The sequence below is a fragment of the Manacus candei genome, unplaced genomic scaffold, assembly GCF_025592945.1.
Source record: "Manacus candei isolate 608988 ecotype Guabito, Panama unplaced genomic scaffold, ASM2559294v1 h1tg000005l, whole genome shotgun sequence".
NCBI lineage: Eukaryota > Metazoa > Chordata > Aves > Passeriformes > Pipridae > Manacus > Manacus candei.
Window position 1 is genome coordinate 13928035 of NW_026138053.1, and position 18038 is coordinate 13946072.

The 18038-nt window shown below is 49.4% G+C and overlaps 1 protein-coding gene and 1 long non-coding RNA gene across 8 annotated transcripts in view; one reads left to right on the forward strand and one right to left on the reverse strand.

Annotated features, from left to right (window-relative positions):
* Positions 1-863: 863 nt before the first annotated feature.
* On the reverse strand, positions 864-13649 carry GFI1 (growth factor independent 1 transcriptional repressor). Of its 3 annotated transcripts, none has more exons than XM_051802865.1 (7): positions 13570-13649; positions 11724-11945; positions 11309-11515; positions 6221-6636; positions 5994-6131; positions 4258-4423; positions 864-2209 (listed from the first exon to the last, which is right to left on the reverse strand). In XM_051802865.1, the coding sequence occupies exons 2-7, from the start codon at positions 11836-11838 to the stop codon at positions 2031-2033; spliced, it is 1221 nt and encodes a 406-aa protein (XP_051658825.1). In that variant the 5' UTR covers positions 11839-11945; positions 13570-13649; the 3' UTR covers positions 864-2030. The 3 variants fall into 3 exon arrangements, with proteins under 3 accessions (XP_051658825.1, XP_051658835.1, XP_051658845.1); XM_051802875.1 differs by lacking the exon at positions 13570-13649 and adding an exon at positions 13121-13233; XM_051802885.1 differs by lacking the exon at positions 13570-13649 and having other exon boundaries at positions 11724-11964.
* A 2598-nt stretch (positions 13650-16247) lies between these two features.
* LOC127477957 (uncharacterized) overlaps positions 16248-18038 on the forward strand; it is a 60836-nt gene continuing 59045 nt past the window's right edge. For all 5 annotated transcript variants that reach the window (XR_007907076.1, XR_007907074.1, XR_007907075.1 and 2 more), the window contains exons 1-2: positions 16248-16375; positions 16821-16955. This is a non-coding gene — a long non-coding RNA (uncharacterized LOC127477957). The remainder of the gene's footprint in view (positions 16376-16820; positions 16956-18038) is intronic.

Here is an 18038-nt window from a genome sequence, read left to right on the forward strand (position 1 = left end):
CTGCCTGGCAGCGAAGCCCTGCCCAAGGGGGTTCGCCCTGTGGGGATTCGCTTCAGCCATAGCCTGCGATGGCGACCTGTGGGGAAGCAGCTGAGGTTCTCAGGGGTGGCAGAAAGCAGAAACACAGAGGGACCTGGGTGCCACCATGGCAGGCAGAGCGCCACGGCCCTCGGGTGGGAAGGGTGCTGCAGGGCTGGGCCAGCAGGGCACAGGGGCCTCTGCTCACTGGGTTTATCCAGAGTAAAAGTACAAAGCTGAAAACAAGAGTATATATCCATGTGGGCACAAGATTACATGTACATATAAAAGCCTAGGCTGCCATGTTGCGCTCTGCTGGGAAAAGGACAAGGGAGCCCTCCATCCTCCTCCTGCTTCCCTTTTGTATGGGCTGCAACTGCCAGATGGAGCCTGCCCTGCTGACAAGGCAGGCAGGCAAAAGGCAATGCTCTGAGTCCCAACAGGCTTAAGTATAAATGATGCACCTGCTGCTCAGGTGTCCCTGCAAACTCCCAGGCACAGACATTTAATCTTGTGGGGGGACATTCAAGTTTCTCCTGGGCTAAGCAGGGACTTCTGGCAGTCTACACTTCCAAAGGAGACACTTAAAACCACTGTTTCTCCTCTAAACCCTTTCATGCTGATAGCACTAGGCCCAGTATACCCCAGTCTTCAAAAGTGTAAATGTTTAACTGAAATCAGTGGGAGATGGACAAATATATATGGCAGTGGTGTTCTCCAATCACTACAGACCTTGTGCAAATTCTGCCGTGCCTACATTCTGTCCTCAGATTCTGCATTACTAACAATCTCTGTATTGTTGTAATGGCTGACATTCACAAATGTGCTTAAGTTAGATATTAAATAAAAATCACTCTGGACCATCCTCAATACTTTATTAACTTAAAACATTGTTCCAATAAATATGTGCCAAGAAACATAAGACACTCTGTAAAATCTAAATAAGAACATTTACAAACCTGTCAACAAAGTAAAAACAGCTTTTTTTTTAACTGAGGTACATGCAGGGTTGTTTAAGGCAAATTAAGTCAATTATACTTTTATAATAATTCCTGCCCACCTCAGAAAGTTTCCCTCTAAAAATTAAAAAAACAAAACCAAATATACAAATGACGCTATTGAGTAGCTATTTTCCAGTTATTAGAACAAGCCCAGAGTGCAGAAGCCTGTAATGGTTCTGGACAGAAAGTCTGTGCCTTCCTTGTGCTCCTGTCTTTCTCAGGCAGGATCACTTGTTGGATTGGTTTCTAGTTCTAAGGCATAATTCTGTGCTTTGGCTTTTCCAGTGGTCTTTTCACAAACTTCCTTCTCCCCACAGGATGTAGGAAGAGGTAACCCCCCCCATACCTCAAACACTCAGGCAGTCAGGCCTTGCACGGACAGAGAGACAGTTCTGGGAGGATAAAAAGGGCCTCTCTATAACTGATAATGCAGCTCCTGATTTGCACCAGAACAAGTGAGAGCAGACTCAGACCCAAACTGGTACCTTTGCTTAAAAACCAGCAAGATGTCAAACTGCACAGTCCTGAAAGGAAACCATCCAAGAGTGAACCCATTCAGCACTGGACTTAACCAAGGCAAGTGCTGATGGCTCTCTGTCATTGCACCATGTAAACACTGTTATACCCATGTTTTCCTGCAAGGTGATTCAAGCTACTGAAAACTTGAAGGGGTTCATCATGGCCATGGGAGAAGTATTTTCCACCTTACAGACATTTGGTAGCTTATCCATCTTTGGAATATCAAGGCTTCATATCTAAAAGACTTATTTTCCAGTGTTATTTCAGAGACAAAGAGGAGAAAAGAAAGAGAAAAATGCCAGCCTTTAATTTCTACTTTCAGTCATTCAGGTTGAGCTGTCAATGCATGGCTCTGTCCTCTTCTTTCCTCTTCAAGCTCTGTTCAGAAAGATAATGCCAGGGTCTGTGTTCAGGAAATGGCTTGGGTCCAGCAAGGAAGCCAAGGGAGTCTGTTCTCATAGTGTTGTAGGCTTTCCGTATTGCAGATGAGGCTCATTTCAGGCCATGCTGTGTCTCCCGGTGTCTCCGTAAATCCACCTTTCGTTGGAAGCCTTTGCCACACAGATCACAGCCAAAGGGCTTGAAGCCTGTGTGCTTCCGACTGTGGGTGATGAGGTTGGAGCTCTGACTAAAGGCTTTTCCACACACCTGGCACTTGTGAGGCTTCTCACCTGCAAGTAGAAGGTGGGAAAATGAAAGAGGGTGTGAAAGAGGCATCATGCTGCTTACATGGGACCACAGCGAACAGCAAATGCACACTGAGCCTTACAGCTTATTAAACAGATTCCTGTGTGATTACCTAAGAAGTCATTCTTACAAAAAACATGCAGTTGGGAGCCTCAAAGCATTAGTTGAGCCTGCACTACAGCTGAGCAGGTCTGGACTTGAATGCACGTCCATCCTGGGAGCAGTCTGAAGCACAGAGTGCTCTCAGGATACCACACTTTGTGAACATATTTGGCTGCATGGGCTCTGTCCAATTTAAACTGGCTTTGTGCCCTAGAAACGTGAGGAACTCCTTGAAAAGTGATGAATGCATGACATGGATTACTGTACCATCAGCATAGGGGCAGGGGGAATAGGTAGGTGGAGGTTGTTAAGATCAACCCAGTGAGCTGGGATCTGTCCCCAAGGGAGGTATTAGGACCATTCAGTTGAGCCCTGAAGGGCAGGGTTTATCCAAACATCTGTTCTTCTCTCTGTTCTCCACACTGAAATGCTATCATTCACAGCCTTGAAGTTCTCCTGAAGGCAAATAATGTAAATGAGAATAAATGCAGCCTCTGAAACTTCTACAGAGCACTCAGTGGCAAAACTCCACTGGTCTCCATGGGAGCAGGATCTCAGTGTGTTTTCATAGTGTTTATTATCAAATAACGAATAAAAGGGAACCCAACCACAATACCAAGTCAGATTTTCAGAGTGGCTTTGCACCTGCAGAGCTCACTGACTTCAGCTGGAGCAACAAACTCTCTGGATGTTTGAAGATCAGATTCTTAGAATTGTAAAATAATACAAAATTTGCTGAAGTCTCAGTTCATAAGTATATGCTGCATATGAACGGAATCCCTGATTCAGTTAAGGACCTGGTTTTATAGCAGTTTAAAAGCCCAGGCACAGTTTCTGATCTCACAACAAAATACTGGGTTTGACTGATTCAGAATTTGGCTGAAATTCTACTTAATCAAGCCTCATTTGAAAAAGTTATTATGGAAATACTTGTGTTACTTCTAAATAGTTCATTTTCATCCAGCAACCATCTAGTGGAAAATCTTTATAAGTAACATTTATTGTTCACTGCTTATCACGTAGAAAAGTCACAGTCAAGCAGCACCATATATAGTGCCATCTTTCTACATATTTGCCATTTTTAGGCTTTCACTCTTGATATCTGCTAGTGGACACATCAGGAAAAAGGATTTTTGTTATCTGAACCTTGGGTTTGGCCAGTAAAGCTATTATTTCATGTCTACAAATTCTTCCATATCTCACACATCATTCATTTCCCTCTACTTTAAGTGAACGGTGCAGGTCTGAAAGGCAAGATTTTCTTTTAATGATTTCTGATAAACCTGCCTTCTCACTGAATGACATTTTTAAAACAATTTCCTTTGGTGATTCACCTGCACTTTATTAGTTTCCATGTTTATTACTAACAGTGAAACTTGAGAACTCTGCACCTCTCCTTCCATTTTGTATCAAACTGCAGCCATTTCTCAGAAAGTCCGGGTGGAAGTGCAATCTCTGAACAAATATTTAGACTAAGAGCTGGATCCTCAGCCCTCCAGTTTAGTGTTTGATCTAGAGGAGGAGACTCCTGTTGCTCCTATTGTAAATTGGTAGATCCTGCAAAAAGCAATGCTGCAATCAAATTCATCTGTCATTTTCCAGGGACCTCAGCTGTAAATCAAGGCTACACGAATATAATACTCTACAAATCATCTTACACAAAAGCCCTTTGAATAAACATTGGTGGATCCTATTAAGAGAACACCGATTGGATTGCTAGGATTTGGGTTGTTTTGCAGCTGCTGTTCAGTAAACCACATTCAAATCACCCTCCTTTGCCCAAGTACAGCTCAGATAGCATGAACAGCAGCGGGGCAGTGAGAAGCACCGGGAGATGTGTGTGTACTGTCCCAGCTGAGTAGGAATGGATTGCTGCAGAGAAACCTCTGCCTTCGTGTTGGGGCTGAATACCAGCAGCTGCAGGGCTGACCTGTGTGAATGAAGGTGTGTTTCTTCATATCAGATTTCTGGTGGAATCGCTTCCCACAGTACTGGCACGGATAGGGTCGGGTGTCCGAGTGGATGAGCAGGTGGGTCGACAGAGTAGAAGATCTCTTAAAACTCTTGCCACAGATCTTACAATCAAAGCTGCGTTCCTGCAGAGAGATGAGCACAAACACACACATTACACCACAACGATGATCCCATCAGCAACAAACTACCCAGCAGCACATCAGTGTTGTCCCTTCTGCCTTAGCAAGCACTTACACTTCTCTAGAGAGCTAAACTGGCCTTCAGAGACACTAACACTGGCCTGATAGCACCACATGATAAAAAAGATAATGAATCCTCTCCCAGTGCTGTGCACTGCTTCTCAAAAAATTTAATTGAACAGCTCTTCCTGCTGGCAGGAATAGCCAGGTGGGGGCAGCCCTGATGGACCAGGCAGTCTGCCTGCACATTTTAACAGGGGCCCGAGACGCAATCACTCTACTGGGAAGCCAAACAGCTGCAGCACTGTTCAGAGGCCACCTCTTCACTGTACACAGGAAAGTGGGTGCTAAGGTCTGCCTGGCTCTCCTGGGAAATCCCTGTGGCAGACTGAGTTCTGCTGGCAGGGTAACAGCTAACTGCTTATCTGTAGTTCCATTAAAATTCAAGTGAAAGGTATGTAGAGCACCTGGGAAAAACAGCTTTTCAGGTTACTACTTTAACATATAAAAACAAATGCTTTAAGATCTTATGTCTCTCACCTCTCCCTCACACACTCCTTCCTCTCCACCACAAATCATCTCTTCTTTTCATCCCTTAACCTCCACTGCACCTTCCTCTTCCTTCTATGCTTTCACACAATCACCTTTATTTGGCTTTTAGTGCACTCTCCCTGAAATGCTGTCCTCTCCATAGACACAGTATGCAGTGTGCTCTTTTCACCATTGTTTAATGGATGATGAGATATCTCCCCTCATTGTGTGCTCTGCTGGTGGCACACTCATGAAATTATAAATAAAACAGTTTGCAAAAAAACATTGCTGTAACTCTATCCACTAAAAGCCAGTCTGAAGAAGGAAGATTTGCCAAGTCAAGTGGGTGGGGAAGGGGAAATATGGCACAGTATCAGCAGGTGGAAAATGTTACAAGTCCTCCTACCAAAATTAACTACCATATTCTTCTGGGGTGTGACTCAGAGTGTGTTGAGACGGGTAAAGTCTGTGCTCTATACCTGACTGGTCATTCAGATGTTCCCTTCACAGACACACAGACTACAAACAAGGAAAGACTCACTGCTCTGGGGGAAGGAGGAGAAAGAATGAGGAGAATTGCATCCAAAGAAATCACAGTGAGTTGCTTTAGCTGTTAAAGAGAAGTCTACATCTGCATTACAATTTCCAGCTCTGAGAGTGAAAATCTGTTACCTCTGGAGTGCCAAGAGTGCCCATTGCTTAACAGGGATGCATGCAAGGTCTGAGGAATGGAAACAAAGCCTGTGTTCTTTAATTTGTTGATTAGCTCCTTTGCTCACTAGCTGCCCACCCTTTCCTCTGCTTGTCACATATTCTTCACCTACAACTGCCCAACTGCAGCCCTACCATGTTCTCTTCCCCTCCTCAGTTTAGATTCCCAACTCTTGCCCTGCAATTGCCTTCCTGCCCTCCCCAGCCAGCTGAATAAGGCAGCTGGCCCTGGCTCCCAGACCTTCATCCTGGCAGCCTGCCCTGCTCTCACCTGCGAGTGCACGGCCTTGTGCTGCTCCAGGCTGACTGCATGGCCGAAGGTCTTGCCACACATGTCACAGGCAAAGGGCCTCGTGCCACTGTGTGAGCGGCGCACATGCACCTCAAGGCCGTGCGGTGTGGAGAAAACCTGAGGGAGGAGAGTACACGGGGTCAGGTTCACCAGGGAGAAGGGTCTGGGGAAGAGTCATAACCAGTGTGGGAGAAAGGGACCCCTACCTTGCTGCACTTAACACACTTGTAAGAGCCAGTGCTGATGAGCAATGGGCGGCACAAGAGGTCTGACTCCACTTTGATGCCACCTGGCCCCTTCTCCTGCTGCAGCCCAGGCTGTGTTTCGGCATAGAGTCCAGGAGCTGCTGCCGGCGAGCGCTCAAACAGCCCCGTGCCTGGGGAGCTGAAGTCACCATACAGTCCAAGGGAAGAGCCACACTCAGCGCCATACAGGGCAGGCTCAGAGCCTCGGTCGCAGAAGAGCCCCAGCGTTGAGGTTCGCTCCAGCGTTGGGCAGGGCCTGTAGCTTTGCACAAGGTGCCTCAGCTCAGAGCCACCCAGGCTGTTCCACATGTACGGTTTGAAGGGCACCGAGAAAGGGGGCGCTTCATCTAGGGATGGACACACAGATCTCTCCGAGGCTGTGGAAACACAAGGGCATGGGAATTAGCGTGCTTCACAATCCAGACACTATCACGGGGCAGAACAGTCTCAGCACTCAGACTTATGCCCAGAGGCAGACCCCTGTACTGCACACTGAAGCTGCCCTTTCATCTCTCATGGGAGGACATTTTACATTGCACATTAGGGGCTGAGCATCCAGTACTACCTACTTACTGGATGTCCCAGCCAAATTACTTAAAGCAGACATCAATTTTTTCTGTCTCAATCTCTGGGTGTCCAGGTGTATACACACTGATCTGACTGTGAAAACAGTCTAAACAACTCAGTCTGCAACTTCCTACAGTTTTATCTGCAACTTCTCAGAAACATGTATCTACTATGTCCCAAGATGGACATCAAAGCTCGCAGTCCATGTTTAAGCTCTGACAGAGATTCTACACATCCATATAGCAAATATGGCATTACAGAGGTGCCAGACACAGCAAATACGTACCAAGATTTACCTGTTCAACAAAAGTAGCTTGTTGCACAATTTAATGTCCCAATCTAGTCTCTCAACTTCATGCCACAACTGACCATAACTATACTACAACATAACTGAAATAAATAACAGCTTCTGAGGTGCCTGCATAATATGCCACACTTTTTCAGAAAAAAAAATCCTGAACAACTAAAATCAATCCTCATCTGAAAAACAATCATGATTGTTTCAGATTGCTCTGAGGTTCTCCATGTGAAGAAATTGAGTCCACCCACAACACAGAGCTTTGTAAAGTCATCAGTATAAGCCACATTAAAAACTGAAGACACAATTAACATTTTCCTACCAGTGATAATCAAAGCAAACTTCCACCAGGACAAGCTTAGATGGCTTTAGTTGACTCTAACAGGCTCACCTTGGGCAATGGCATCTGATCAAGAAACTGGGCACTACAATATCAATCATACTTGGGGGCCAATAGCAGAGTCTGACATAATGGCAGGAGCACAGCCTTTCAGATGAGGCACAAATGCTCAGGAAGCCTTGCATGGATGAAAGCACAGTTGGGCACGGAGCATGATGTACCAGACCCCAACCATGTCTGCCAGAGATGCCGATTAATGGCTGAGGTGCACTGCTTTCACTTCTCATCACAACACACAGCAGCATTGGGAGAGTCAAATCTCTCCACTGGACAAATGTTTTAGTGAACCAAGGAAAAGATGAATCAGTTAACTGCTGAAACACCAATGCCTTCATAGAGATATTGGCACTGCTTACAACTTGGGCTTCCAGATTAACGCCTCTTAACGAAAATCTTGTCCACCCACAATTGCTCTCCTACTTTTTCTCCCTCCTGTCAGCTTCACAGCTCCCATGGCCTTCTCAGCCTTCGGTAAAACAAGATAAGCAGGGGTGGACTAGGGAAGGAAGGGATGATGTGTTAGGCTATCCATCTGAATAGGCAAATGGTCACTGAGAGGTTACAGAAGGGAGTGAGAAATCAGGTGAAAACTGAGCTTTGAATGACATGATTGTTTCCTATCTTTTACGTAATTTCAGACGTTAACAGTCTCAAATTCTTCCATTGAAATTAGCAGTCTTTTGGTTGGATATATATGCACACATACCAACTGGGACATTTGAACAGAGCAATGAAATCAAATTAGCTGACATGGTGCTGAGCATGATTTTTCCTGTTCTGCGCTGACTGCAAAGTTGCGGTCAGTGTCACATCATCTATCTTGTGTCTTTGCAACCAGTTTCAGTGTTGCCATCTCTTACAATTTTACCACAAAATTAAAAACTATTTTAAAGTCCCAGCTCTTAAAACTGCATGATTTCATCAGGCCTTCAGCTTTTTTGTTTGTTTGTTCTTGTTTTAACCTTCCCCCCCCCTTAAAGCCAACTTCTAGTCCAAACATTAAAGAAAAGTATGAAAACATAAACCCTCAATTTTTCAACACTAGAACCAAATATCCATAAGGTATTACTTACAATCTTGATTTCTAAGCCAGCTCATCGAGTGAGAGGAGAGGGAAGGTTGACCTGATTTTTGAGCCCTTGGAATTGGCAATACAGTACACGGTGAACACTGCACCACAGATCAGTTTGCGTGCAATGTTCCTTCCATCACCTCGCATGCTTTGGAGCCCTCTCAAGCACAAGTACAGGGGAGTCACTCATGTTATACTCAAGCCATCCAAGCCCTGTACCCAGTGTAAAAGCAACCTCCAAACCCTGCTCTGCCACACTGCAAAGTACTTCTGTGTCTGCCTCTCTTCCACTCCACAGCATCTAGGTGGGAGCAGGGAGGGAGACAAAGATTCTCCCTCATTTTCCTAGAAATTCTGTGCAGCCTTTATATAGACTACTTCTGGGAGAAAAAAAAAAATCAATATTCTTTTTTGAAGGCAAGATAAACTCAACCTTAAATGGCTGATATGCATAGCAAAGAAAGATTCAAGTGTCCTCTTAAACAGAGCACAAAACACCACTTTCTGCCCATTATACCCAGTACAAGTCTCCTTTCAAGACTGGAACATCAAGAGACTCATCAGGACTTACTAATACACTGCTGCAGGAGCTCCCATGCACCTTCTGTATATGCAAACTCGTGTGATTAGAGATACACACAGAAAGTGAGGTTAAATAGCAAAGTGATTTGCACTAATGGAGTCAACAGTGTATTAGAGAGTTAAAAGGTAGTGTGTCTATATGCTGTATGCCCACCTAGATCAGCAGCACAGCACTCAAAACCAAAAGTGAAATAAGGATTTCACTGCACACTGAAGTGCAACCTGCACCTATATTCAGAGATAAGGGGGTCATCGTACTGCTCACCATGCCTGCTCTGAGCATGACTTAGAATCATCATTTCTCATCTGCTCTACCTGGCAAAACACAAAAACTGTGCCTCATCCAAACACAATCACAGGAATACAGTCTCTCACCAGGGCATCTTAGAGAAGTGACCTAGACACAAATTCCAGCTTTGCACTGAATTTGACAAAGCAGCTGGAAGGCAAAGGGCTTTGGGGGGCTGAGGGAGGAAGCCTAACTATCTAATCCTGCTGCCACTGTCTTCATCATTAACATAACAGCACCTGTCTCAATGCACTGAGATTCATTTAATAAAGTTCTTACACTTCCTGGGACTTCCTTACCTCCTATGAATGGGATCAGACAATCCCTGAACCGCACCCCCCTACAATTCAAAAAATCTTGATCTGGGGATGTCACCTGCATTTTGCAAAGCTATTTTCCCGGGATAGCTGGATGATTGGCTGGGAGCTAGTGAATCCCACTGTCAGGGAAGAAATGAGTGGAGAAGAAGAAAAGGCAGAGTAGACCTGGTAAATACCTGCTCCATTTTACATCTGCCTTTATACAACACGTGAAAACGGTCTGTTTCCTGTGCAGAAATTGTAATTATTTGGGAAAGGAGAAGCAGGACAAATTCATTAGAAAAAAAATTACCCACGTGGCTACACTTTGTGCAGAAATATTATCAGAAGAGAGACTGTTGCATTGTTGTATTTGGTCTGGTCTGTCATTTGCACAGACTGAAACTGTCCTGTGACTGGCTGTGATGATGCTGGGCAGCATTTTGAATGTTCCTTCAAAGGGGCTTAGGACTCTTAAAAGAAGATGAGGCTTTAAAAATGCAAACCCACATGATTACAATCAGGCACTGATATGTGAGGACACTATAAAGACAAAGTAGGAAAACCCGGTGGCAAACCAGGACTAAGAATTCGTTTGCTGGTGTCTGCTGTCACTTGATAAACCTAACACAATCTCTCCTTCATCGAGACAGAAATTGTTCTTTTTTCCAGCTGTCACTTTTTAATCGAAGCAATAAAAAATAGTTTTATATATGCACGTATTTTTGTTATAAAATGACACCACTGTATTTTTAAACGAGATAAGTATTTGCGCCAGGCTGGGGACAGAATTTCCCACTGCTTCAACCACATCAAAGGCAGGACGAGGGAGCCAGAGACAGGCACTACAGCCATAAGTGTGAGTTTCCTGGATTTGGGGTGTTTAAATCTGACCATCATTATTTTCCTCTGGTTTTTACAAATGCGTTTATGGAAAAGAAAAATAAACAAACAAAAAACCCCAATCCAAAAAAAACCACCAAAAGAGAGGGGGGCGGGAAGAGAGAGAGAGACAGATCCTTTTTATAGGCAAGAGTCAAGAAATAACGTGAAAGGGTATTGGGGAAGATGTCTACCAGGCAGTAAAAAACACAAAATCAACGTTGTTTGCTACAGGTATGTAGACTGCCTAGCAGAAATTTGTACTGTCTTAAAAAACTTAAAAGGTCCGTATAGGCAGGACCCTGTAGGAAAATGCCGGGACCCTTAAAAACATAACCGACCTGCTTTTAACAATTAATCACGAACAAAAAAATCAACACCCGATGTCATGACAACTTTTCTACAGCCTGCTGAAGGAGCAGCGGGACACGGGCTGGGAAAGCAAGCCGAAAGATGTAACCCGAAAACGAGTGGAAGGAACAGATTCTGGCAAATCTGTGGGGGGAAGAAAATAATAATAAAAAAGAGACAGGCAAATATGTCCCTTGTACTCGTTTTCGGCGGCGGCCACCAACCACGAAATACATGCTGCACTGCCCCACGGCACGGACGCTGACATGCAGCCGGACGCCCGCTGGGCGATGCTCGCCCCGGTCCTACCTGGAGAGACGGAGGGCGAGGGAGGTCTCCAGAAATCCTCGAACTCAGACACCCTGTCACAGACGCTGCCCTCGCAGCTGGGCACTGACTCGGAGGTGCCATCGGCAGCCTCGGTAAGGTGGGATTCCGGGGAGAAGCGCCCTTGGGAAGTCTCCGGATCGGGCGGGGCAGTGCGGCATAGCTCCGTGTCCTCGGGGATCTTGCTGTCTGCAGGGCAAAGGGGGCGAGGGGGCTCATCAGTGCGGGTCCATGGTGGGAGCCAGCCACCTCCCGCGGCGGTCTCGCTCCCACCAAGGTTTCATGTCGGACGCTCTAAAACCCCGCATCGGCCCCTCCGGCGTCCCGCGGGGGCTGCACAGGACCGGCCGGTGCCGTGAGCAGCGGGGTGATGCGGGGCAGGCGGGCAGACTCCTACCTGCACAGATCTGGGCTAGCACCGTCTCCAGCCGCACGCTGTAGTCCTCGTCGGCGGAGCGGGGCTGGTGGTAGCTGTGCGCTTTCTTGCTCTTCACTAGGAAGGACCTCGGCATGGTGGGGTGCTGCCACGGCCGGCACGGCCGCACTCCCTCTCCAGGCGCCGGGCGCGGCGGCGAGTGTCACCCCCGAGTCTCCTGCGGGGCGGCGGCGAGGAGGCGACCTGCGGGGAGGCGGCGATCCCGCCGGTGAGGGCCGGGGGCGCCGGCCGGGAGGGGCCGCTCGTCGGGGGCGGTGCGCCAGGTGGCGGCGCGCAGGTGGCGGCGCGCAGGTGGCTCCGGCCGCCGCCCCCGGCCCCGCTCGACTCGCCCCCCCTTCCCTGAGCGCAACTAACTCAGCCTCCCCCTGCCCCCGGCCAACGCCTTTCCACCCTCCACACGAGGGCCTTGGGGCCGCCTCGGCCACGCTCCGGCAGCCAGATCGCGGGGAACAGGCAACAGCAGTAGCCGGGCACCGTTCGTTGGACGAGGGGGGCTGAGGGAGCTGGGGGTCGCGGTCGGGTGCAGCCCCGTCCCTCCGCGGGAGCGCGTCCGCAGTCGGCCCACCGGGCGCACCGCGCCTCCGTGCTGGTCCCCAAGCCGGCGCCGCAACACAAGCTGCGCCAACAAATCTCTCTTCCCCAGAAACTGCTTATCAGTCCCCGCCACCCTGAACGGGCTGGTCAGCGCGCGGTTGCTATCGGGGCGGGCGGCAGAGTCGTTACAAACTCGGCAGCGTAAACCTGGCGCTTGAGGGGCTGTTCCTGTCGGAGGGACTGATTCACTCATCCCGCGCGAACCACGACAACGCGAAAACGAACAAAACGGAATCTTTCCTGAAGCCCGCAGCTGTCGGCGTCGCGACACCTTGCAGTTGCGGGCACTGAAAGCCGGGGCGGGGAGAGGAGACGAGGTGGGAAACCTCCTGGGGGACCCTGTGGGGAGTCGTGGAGTCGAGGGGGGCCAGGGACCAGGTTAACGAGAGCTGCCCTGAGCCGGCTCCTCGGAGTAAGACAGGAGAGGTTCACTGGAACTCGTCCAGTAGCGGGCCGCCTCTGCCATTACACCTGACACTTTGCAAATTTAATCCAAGTTCGTTGGGATCTTTAAGGGGGTCGCTTCACTTTTTTCCCCCCTCTCCCGTTAGCGGCCTCAGGTTTGCGAACGGGGAAAAGAGGGAAGGGGCCCAACCCGTTGGCGGGGCGCAGGAGCTGCCCCGCAGGTGCCCTCCCCGGCTGTGCCGCGAAGCACCGGCCCGTCCGCGCCCGGAGGGGGCCGGGTCGCTCCGCGCCGCCGGGGAGGCGCCGCCCACGGGCACGGGGCCGGGTGGCCGGGTGGGAGCGTTGCTGCCCAGACCCACCTGCGCCTGGGTTCATCCTTGAGCGGGGTCTGGCAGCGAGGGGGCCCGCGCGGAGCAGGGCGAGAAATCAAAGCGCTCTCGATAACGGGTCGCTCCCCCGACAGCAGCGCCCGCCGCAGCCGTTGGGGGCTCCGGGCGCCGGCGCCGCTTCTGCCGCGTGTTTTCGTCCCCGGCGCGGCGCTTTTCCCTCCAAAAGCCACGCCGCGGAGGCGCCGCCGGCCTCCCAAGGCCGGAGCCGGCCAGGCAAGGACCGGGCCCGTGGGAAGGCGAGTTCCGCAGCCCACCTGTCCGCCGCGGGCACCCGCCCCCGCTTTCCCCGCTCCCGCTGGCCCGACGGCCGTGCCCATTCGGTGGCCGCCACTCCGGGGACGAGAGGAGAGGGGCCTCTGCTGCCCCGGCTCGCCCGCCGGCGGCTGCCCATGCGAGGGGAGAGAAGCGAGAGCGCTTACCCATTAGGAGGGGCGAAGGAACCTGGGCTGTCAACGGGGTACGCACGGCAGCCTAATAGTTTGCGTGACTTTAAACTTAGCCTCCCTTCAAAGAGCAATGGTGCTTGAGTTGGCTTTTTTTTTCTCTTCTCTCTCTCTCTCTCCTCCTTCAGAGCTCGGCCCCCTAAACCACAAATTCCACTTCCTGAGCGTTAGTTAGGAGCTTCTGCAAAAAAAAAAAAAAAGTTTTTTTAAAAAGCCAGAACTTCACAAATCAGTACTGTTCCCGTCCTCTCTTTCTCTCTCAGTTTTCCTTAAATGAAAATGTCTTACCGTATTCCACCTCACACAGGGCTCGCTAAAGTGACATCGAAGTGTCATTCTGGAATCGGGCCTTTCATTTCTCTCGGGGTTCTGCTCCAGAAATTACACAAATCTATCTGAACTATTCTTGGATCCCCCTTCGACTTCCGCAACGAGAACAAGTCACAGATTCAAAACACAGATTGACTCTGGCGGGCAGAGGCAGAGGGCAGGAGACGGGGCAGCCGGTGCCCGCCCTGCCGAGCCCGCTCCGCGCCACATCCCTGCCCCCGGCCCGGCAGCGGGGGCCGCACCTCCCGCCGCCATCGGGACGTGCGTGGCGCTGTAATCGGGGCTAAGGCCAGGCCTTGGGCGACAGAGACCTCTCCTACACTAGAAATAACTTGTTGTGGAAAACTCTTTTGGGATAAATACGCCCAACGGCGCTGAAAATACCTTAAGACCCAAGCCTAGAGGTTTGCTCATTTCCCTTCGGATTTAGGTAATGGTTAAATATGGAAGGGGTAGGCGAGATCCCCACACCCCACTCCCCCCCCCCCCCCCGCTACTGTTTGCTTGACAGCGATTCAAACACGCAGGAGGGAAGCGATTGCCGTCCTCCCCTGCGTGCCCGTGCTTAGGTGCACTGACTCGGGGAGGATCCGTGGGGCAGGCACCGGCGGCAAAGAGAAAAAGGCTTGCCTTGCTTTACACACTCACACACGACCTCAAAACATAGTTTTCCAGGTCTAGCCTCGGATTCCTAACGCAGCCAGGAAATCCAGCTCGGGTCTCCGGTATCTTTCTGAGGTGGTTCTGGGCTTCGCTATTTGACATCTCGGGTCACCAGCGTCGTTTCGATGGCTGTAGGGCCCCTCAAAATGCGGCTCTGCAGTGAGCCAGTCGAGGTTTAACACCATTTTCCGTTCAGAAACGACTGAGACTGAAGTCGGACATGACAGAAGCTTCAGCCTCCCTCACGCCCTGGAGCATGCTGGCTTTGCGAGCAGATGTTTTTTTCGCCACCACCCCCGAAGCATTCACAGAAACATTAGTCATTTGATGTCAGTGAGCCCCTGTGGAACATAGGATTAACCTGACTTCCCAAGTCTTACTAAGCAAGCAAACACCACCACGGGAAAGACTGTCCAACCTTTTGCTGGTGGTTTAGTGTGACACAAAAGGAAGCTGAAGAACACGACTGACACATCGCCCTTAACACCTTCATTATTGCCGGAAAGTTCCTGGTGCTGGGCACAGCAGTTTTACTTACGGCAGCTGTGTACCGCGGTCTCCTTGCTGCGCCTTCGGTTGATTACTCTGAAAATCATTCACGCCTTCGGCTTCAAAAATCAATGCTCGAATCAGTAGAAATAACCAGATTAGAACAACTCGGTCTAATTTCGTGTATGCGTCTTCGTTGACTCACTGTGACTTTTCGAGAAACAGTCTTTCTCGTTTGCCTCTGAAATGGGATGATAAACTCATACCCTTTTGAGTACCTAGCTACAGGGCGCTTTGATTGGATGTAATGAAGGCAAGAGAAAAAATTAGTATTAGCGCTCATAAATAATTGTGACCTGGTTACAAGAAAATACATATTCGTCTTTATATATGTAAATTCAAAATTTATACAGGTGGTGCAGCACGCTGTAAGGCGCGGTGATCTCCGTGCGTAGGGCGCTCGCAGCCATCCGAGATGCGGGGTGCGGGATGCGCTGCCGGGCGCCGAGCGGCTCCGCCCGGGGCTGTCCTGCGGGAGGCACTGCGCCCAGCCCCTTCTGCTCGGCCCACCTGCGGACGGCCCTTCCGCACCTTCTGCTCCCTAATCGGGTTAAACCCTTCAGCAGAAATAAAGAAATCAACGAGTGAACCAAGCGAATGCTTCATATACAGCCATATAATCTCTCGTGTGAGGGTGGGCGCTTCATGGGCACCGGGAACAGACATCTGGCTCTGGGGGGTCAGTTTTCTCAAACGATTAGAGGGGAAATGGTACGAAACCGGCTGTGTTTCGTGATTTGCAAACCCAGTTCGTGCCTGGAATGGACTCTGCCTTCCCGGAATCCCGGCTGGACGGGCCATTTGTTTCACGCCGCCGGTGGGGAGGGGGAAGCGGAACGCGGGCTCTGCGCACCGAGTGCTGCCGGGGATGACCCGGGGCTGCCAGCGGGGCCTCAGGCAGGTTCAGCTCTGTCGCGGGAAGGTGTGCGGACACACCCCCGCACACCCCGCACACCCCGCAGGTACCGGGGTTACCGGGCGCGGGGCCACCTCGTGCGCGTGAGCCTCTGTGCCACGTGCCCGCGGGCGGCCCCGCGAGGCGGCCCCGCGAGGCGGCCCCGCGAGGCGGCCCCGCGAGGCGGCCCCGCGCGCTCAGCCCTGAGGGGAGCCCTCAGCGGAGCCCTGAGCGGAGCCCTCAGCGCTGCCTCCGCCGCGCGGGGAGCCGCCCACAGCCATCGCCCCAGGGTCCTCCCCACGCCGAGAGGAGCTGCTATCTGCAGTAACAGCACGGTGAACAGAGGTGAAGGGGCTCGGCTCTTATTCTTGGTTTACTCTGTGACGTGTGTGCCGCAGCTCAGTAACCTTTGAGGTGGTCTTGCCTGTGCAGTGGCCATCGTGTGACATGCAAGAGCTCTGTGACAATGCCAAGTGTTCTGTGTCCCAGGGTGGAAAAAGCCAAAACCCAGGCCCTGAGTTGGCGGAGGGCTGTAATTCGTGGGCAGTGTAGGGCTGGGTTTTAACGGAGCTGCTCCAATGCTTCCCCCCAAAGGGAGTGTGGTATTCCAAGTTAAACGTAAAAATTTGGTAAGATACAGTTGAATGCAATGATAAGTGTACGATTGCTACCCCTTGGTGTCAAAAGAGGGGAAGAAATAAGAGAAGGGATTTAAAGTAGAGTGCGATTTTATTATAGTCGTGCTTAAAACTGAAGAGCTATTAAGTGTAATTCCCTGCACTGTTCACAGCAGCTGCCTGGTGTCACTCTTAGAGCTAAAGATAACATCAAATAAGGCGCCAAACGCGACGGGCTGCAGGTGAGATCTTCGATCAGAAGTGATGAGAGACTTTGCAACAGGAATCTGAAGACCAGGATTTGACAGGTTAGGTGCTTGGTACATAGGAGAGGAGAAGTAGTTTGTTGTGTGTGGAAGTCAGGATTGGGAGAAGGCAGCAAAGAGGGTGATACTGGGGGGAATTCGTGCATACTTTAAAGTGATAAAATTTGGGAGCACAGTTATGCAGAACAGTTTCACTATGAGAAGCTGCTAGAACTTGTAGTAGTGTGCATTCTGTTGGAAAGTATGTCTTTTTTTAATAACTTTTTTTAAAAACCTGTTTTTAACATGATGCTTATTGTTTATTTTTTCTTCCACCATCTTGTTCACTGCTGCCTTTATGGTTTTCCTTGTGACATAAACACGTGACGTAAACATGTGAGAAATTAATCAGTGATTTTGATTGGTTTTTCCAGCAATCAAAAAAAGTGCAAAATAACTTCTGCTGGTCTCAGAGCAGATTAGAAAAGTAATGATCCCTGTAAGCACAAACTGGGGAGGGAAAGTGACACTATGCTGTGGTGTTGAAAGCTGGCATGAACATAGACTATGTGAAATGGTCTCATAGGAATTTTAGTTCTCGTAGTGGGACAGTAGAAGTTTCAGTCACTTGGGTAGTAGTCTACAATTCTAAGAGTATGTTACACTGCTTTTGTTTTTCCTAATTGTGAAATAAGGTATTAGTTCCTGGAAAGGGAGAGTGTTAAGCTGTTGTATCTACGATCTAGCGGTTGTATCTTAGTAGTCAGTCAGTGCCCGGGCATGCGTAGGTATGCATATGTAACGCTTTCTCCACTGAAGCTGAAACTCCATGCTATACAGAGCTTATGTTGAAAGTCAATTTACTGTGTACTTCCTATTATTCAGAATTTCGGGTTCTAAAGCCTAACTGCGGAAATGTATTTCACCGATTTTTCTTATGTTAAAAACAAAACAAAACAACAAAAAAACCCCAACCCCAAAACAAAGAACTCCATCACCAGCTAAAATCATCAGAGAATTACAGAAAATATGCTGATGTAATTACAATGATAGAAGTATTTCACAGAACAAAAATGTACTTAATTGAATCTAGAAATCTGTTAGTTATACATAGCTTTTCTCTTCTCTCAATACACAGAATTAGTA

Coding starts and splice junctions, on each gene's coding strand:
- GFI1 (XM_051802865.1), bottom strand. CDS start 11,838: ATGCCGAGGTCCTTCCTAGTGAAGAGCAAGAAAGCGCACAGCTACCAC. Junction 6,637..11,308: donor CTCGCCCTCCGTCTCTCCAG/GTAGGACCGGGG, acceptor GTGTTTCCACAG/CCTCGGAGAGATCTGTGTGT. Junction 4,424..5,993: donor ACAAGGCCGTGCACTCGCAG/GTGAGAGCAGGG, acceptor ATCTCTCTGCAG/GAACGCAGCTTTGATTGTAA.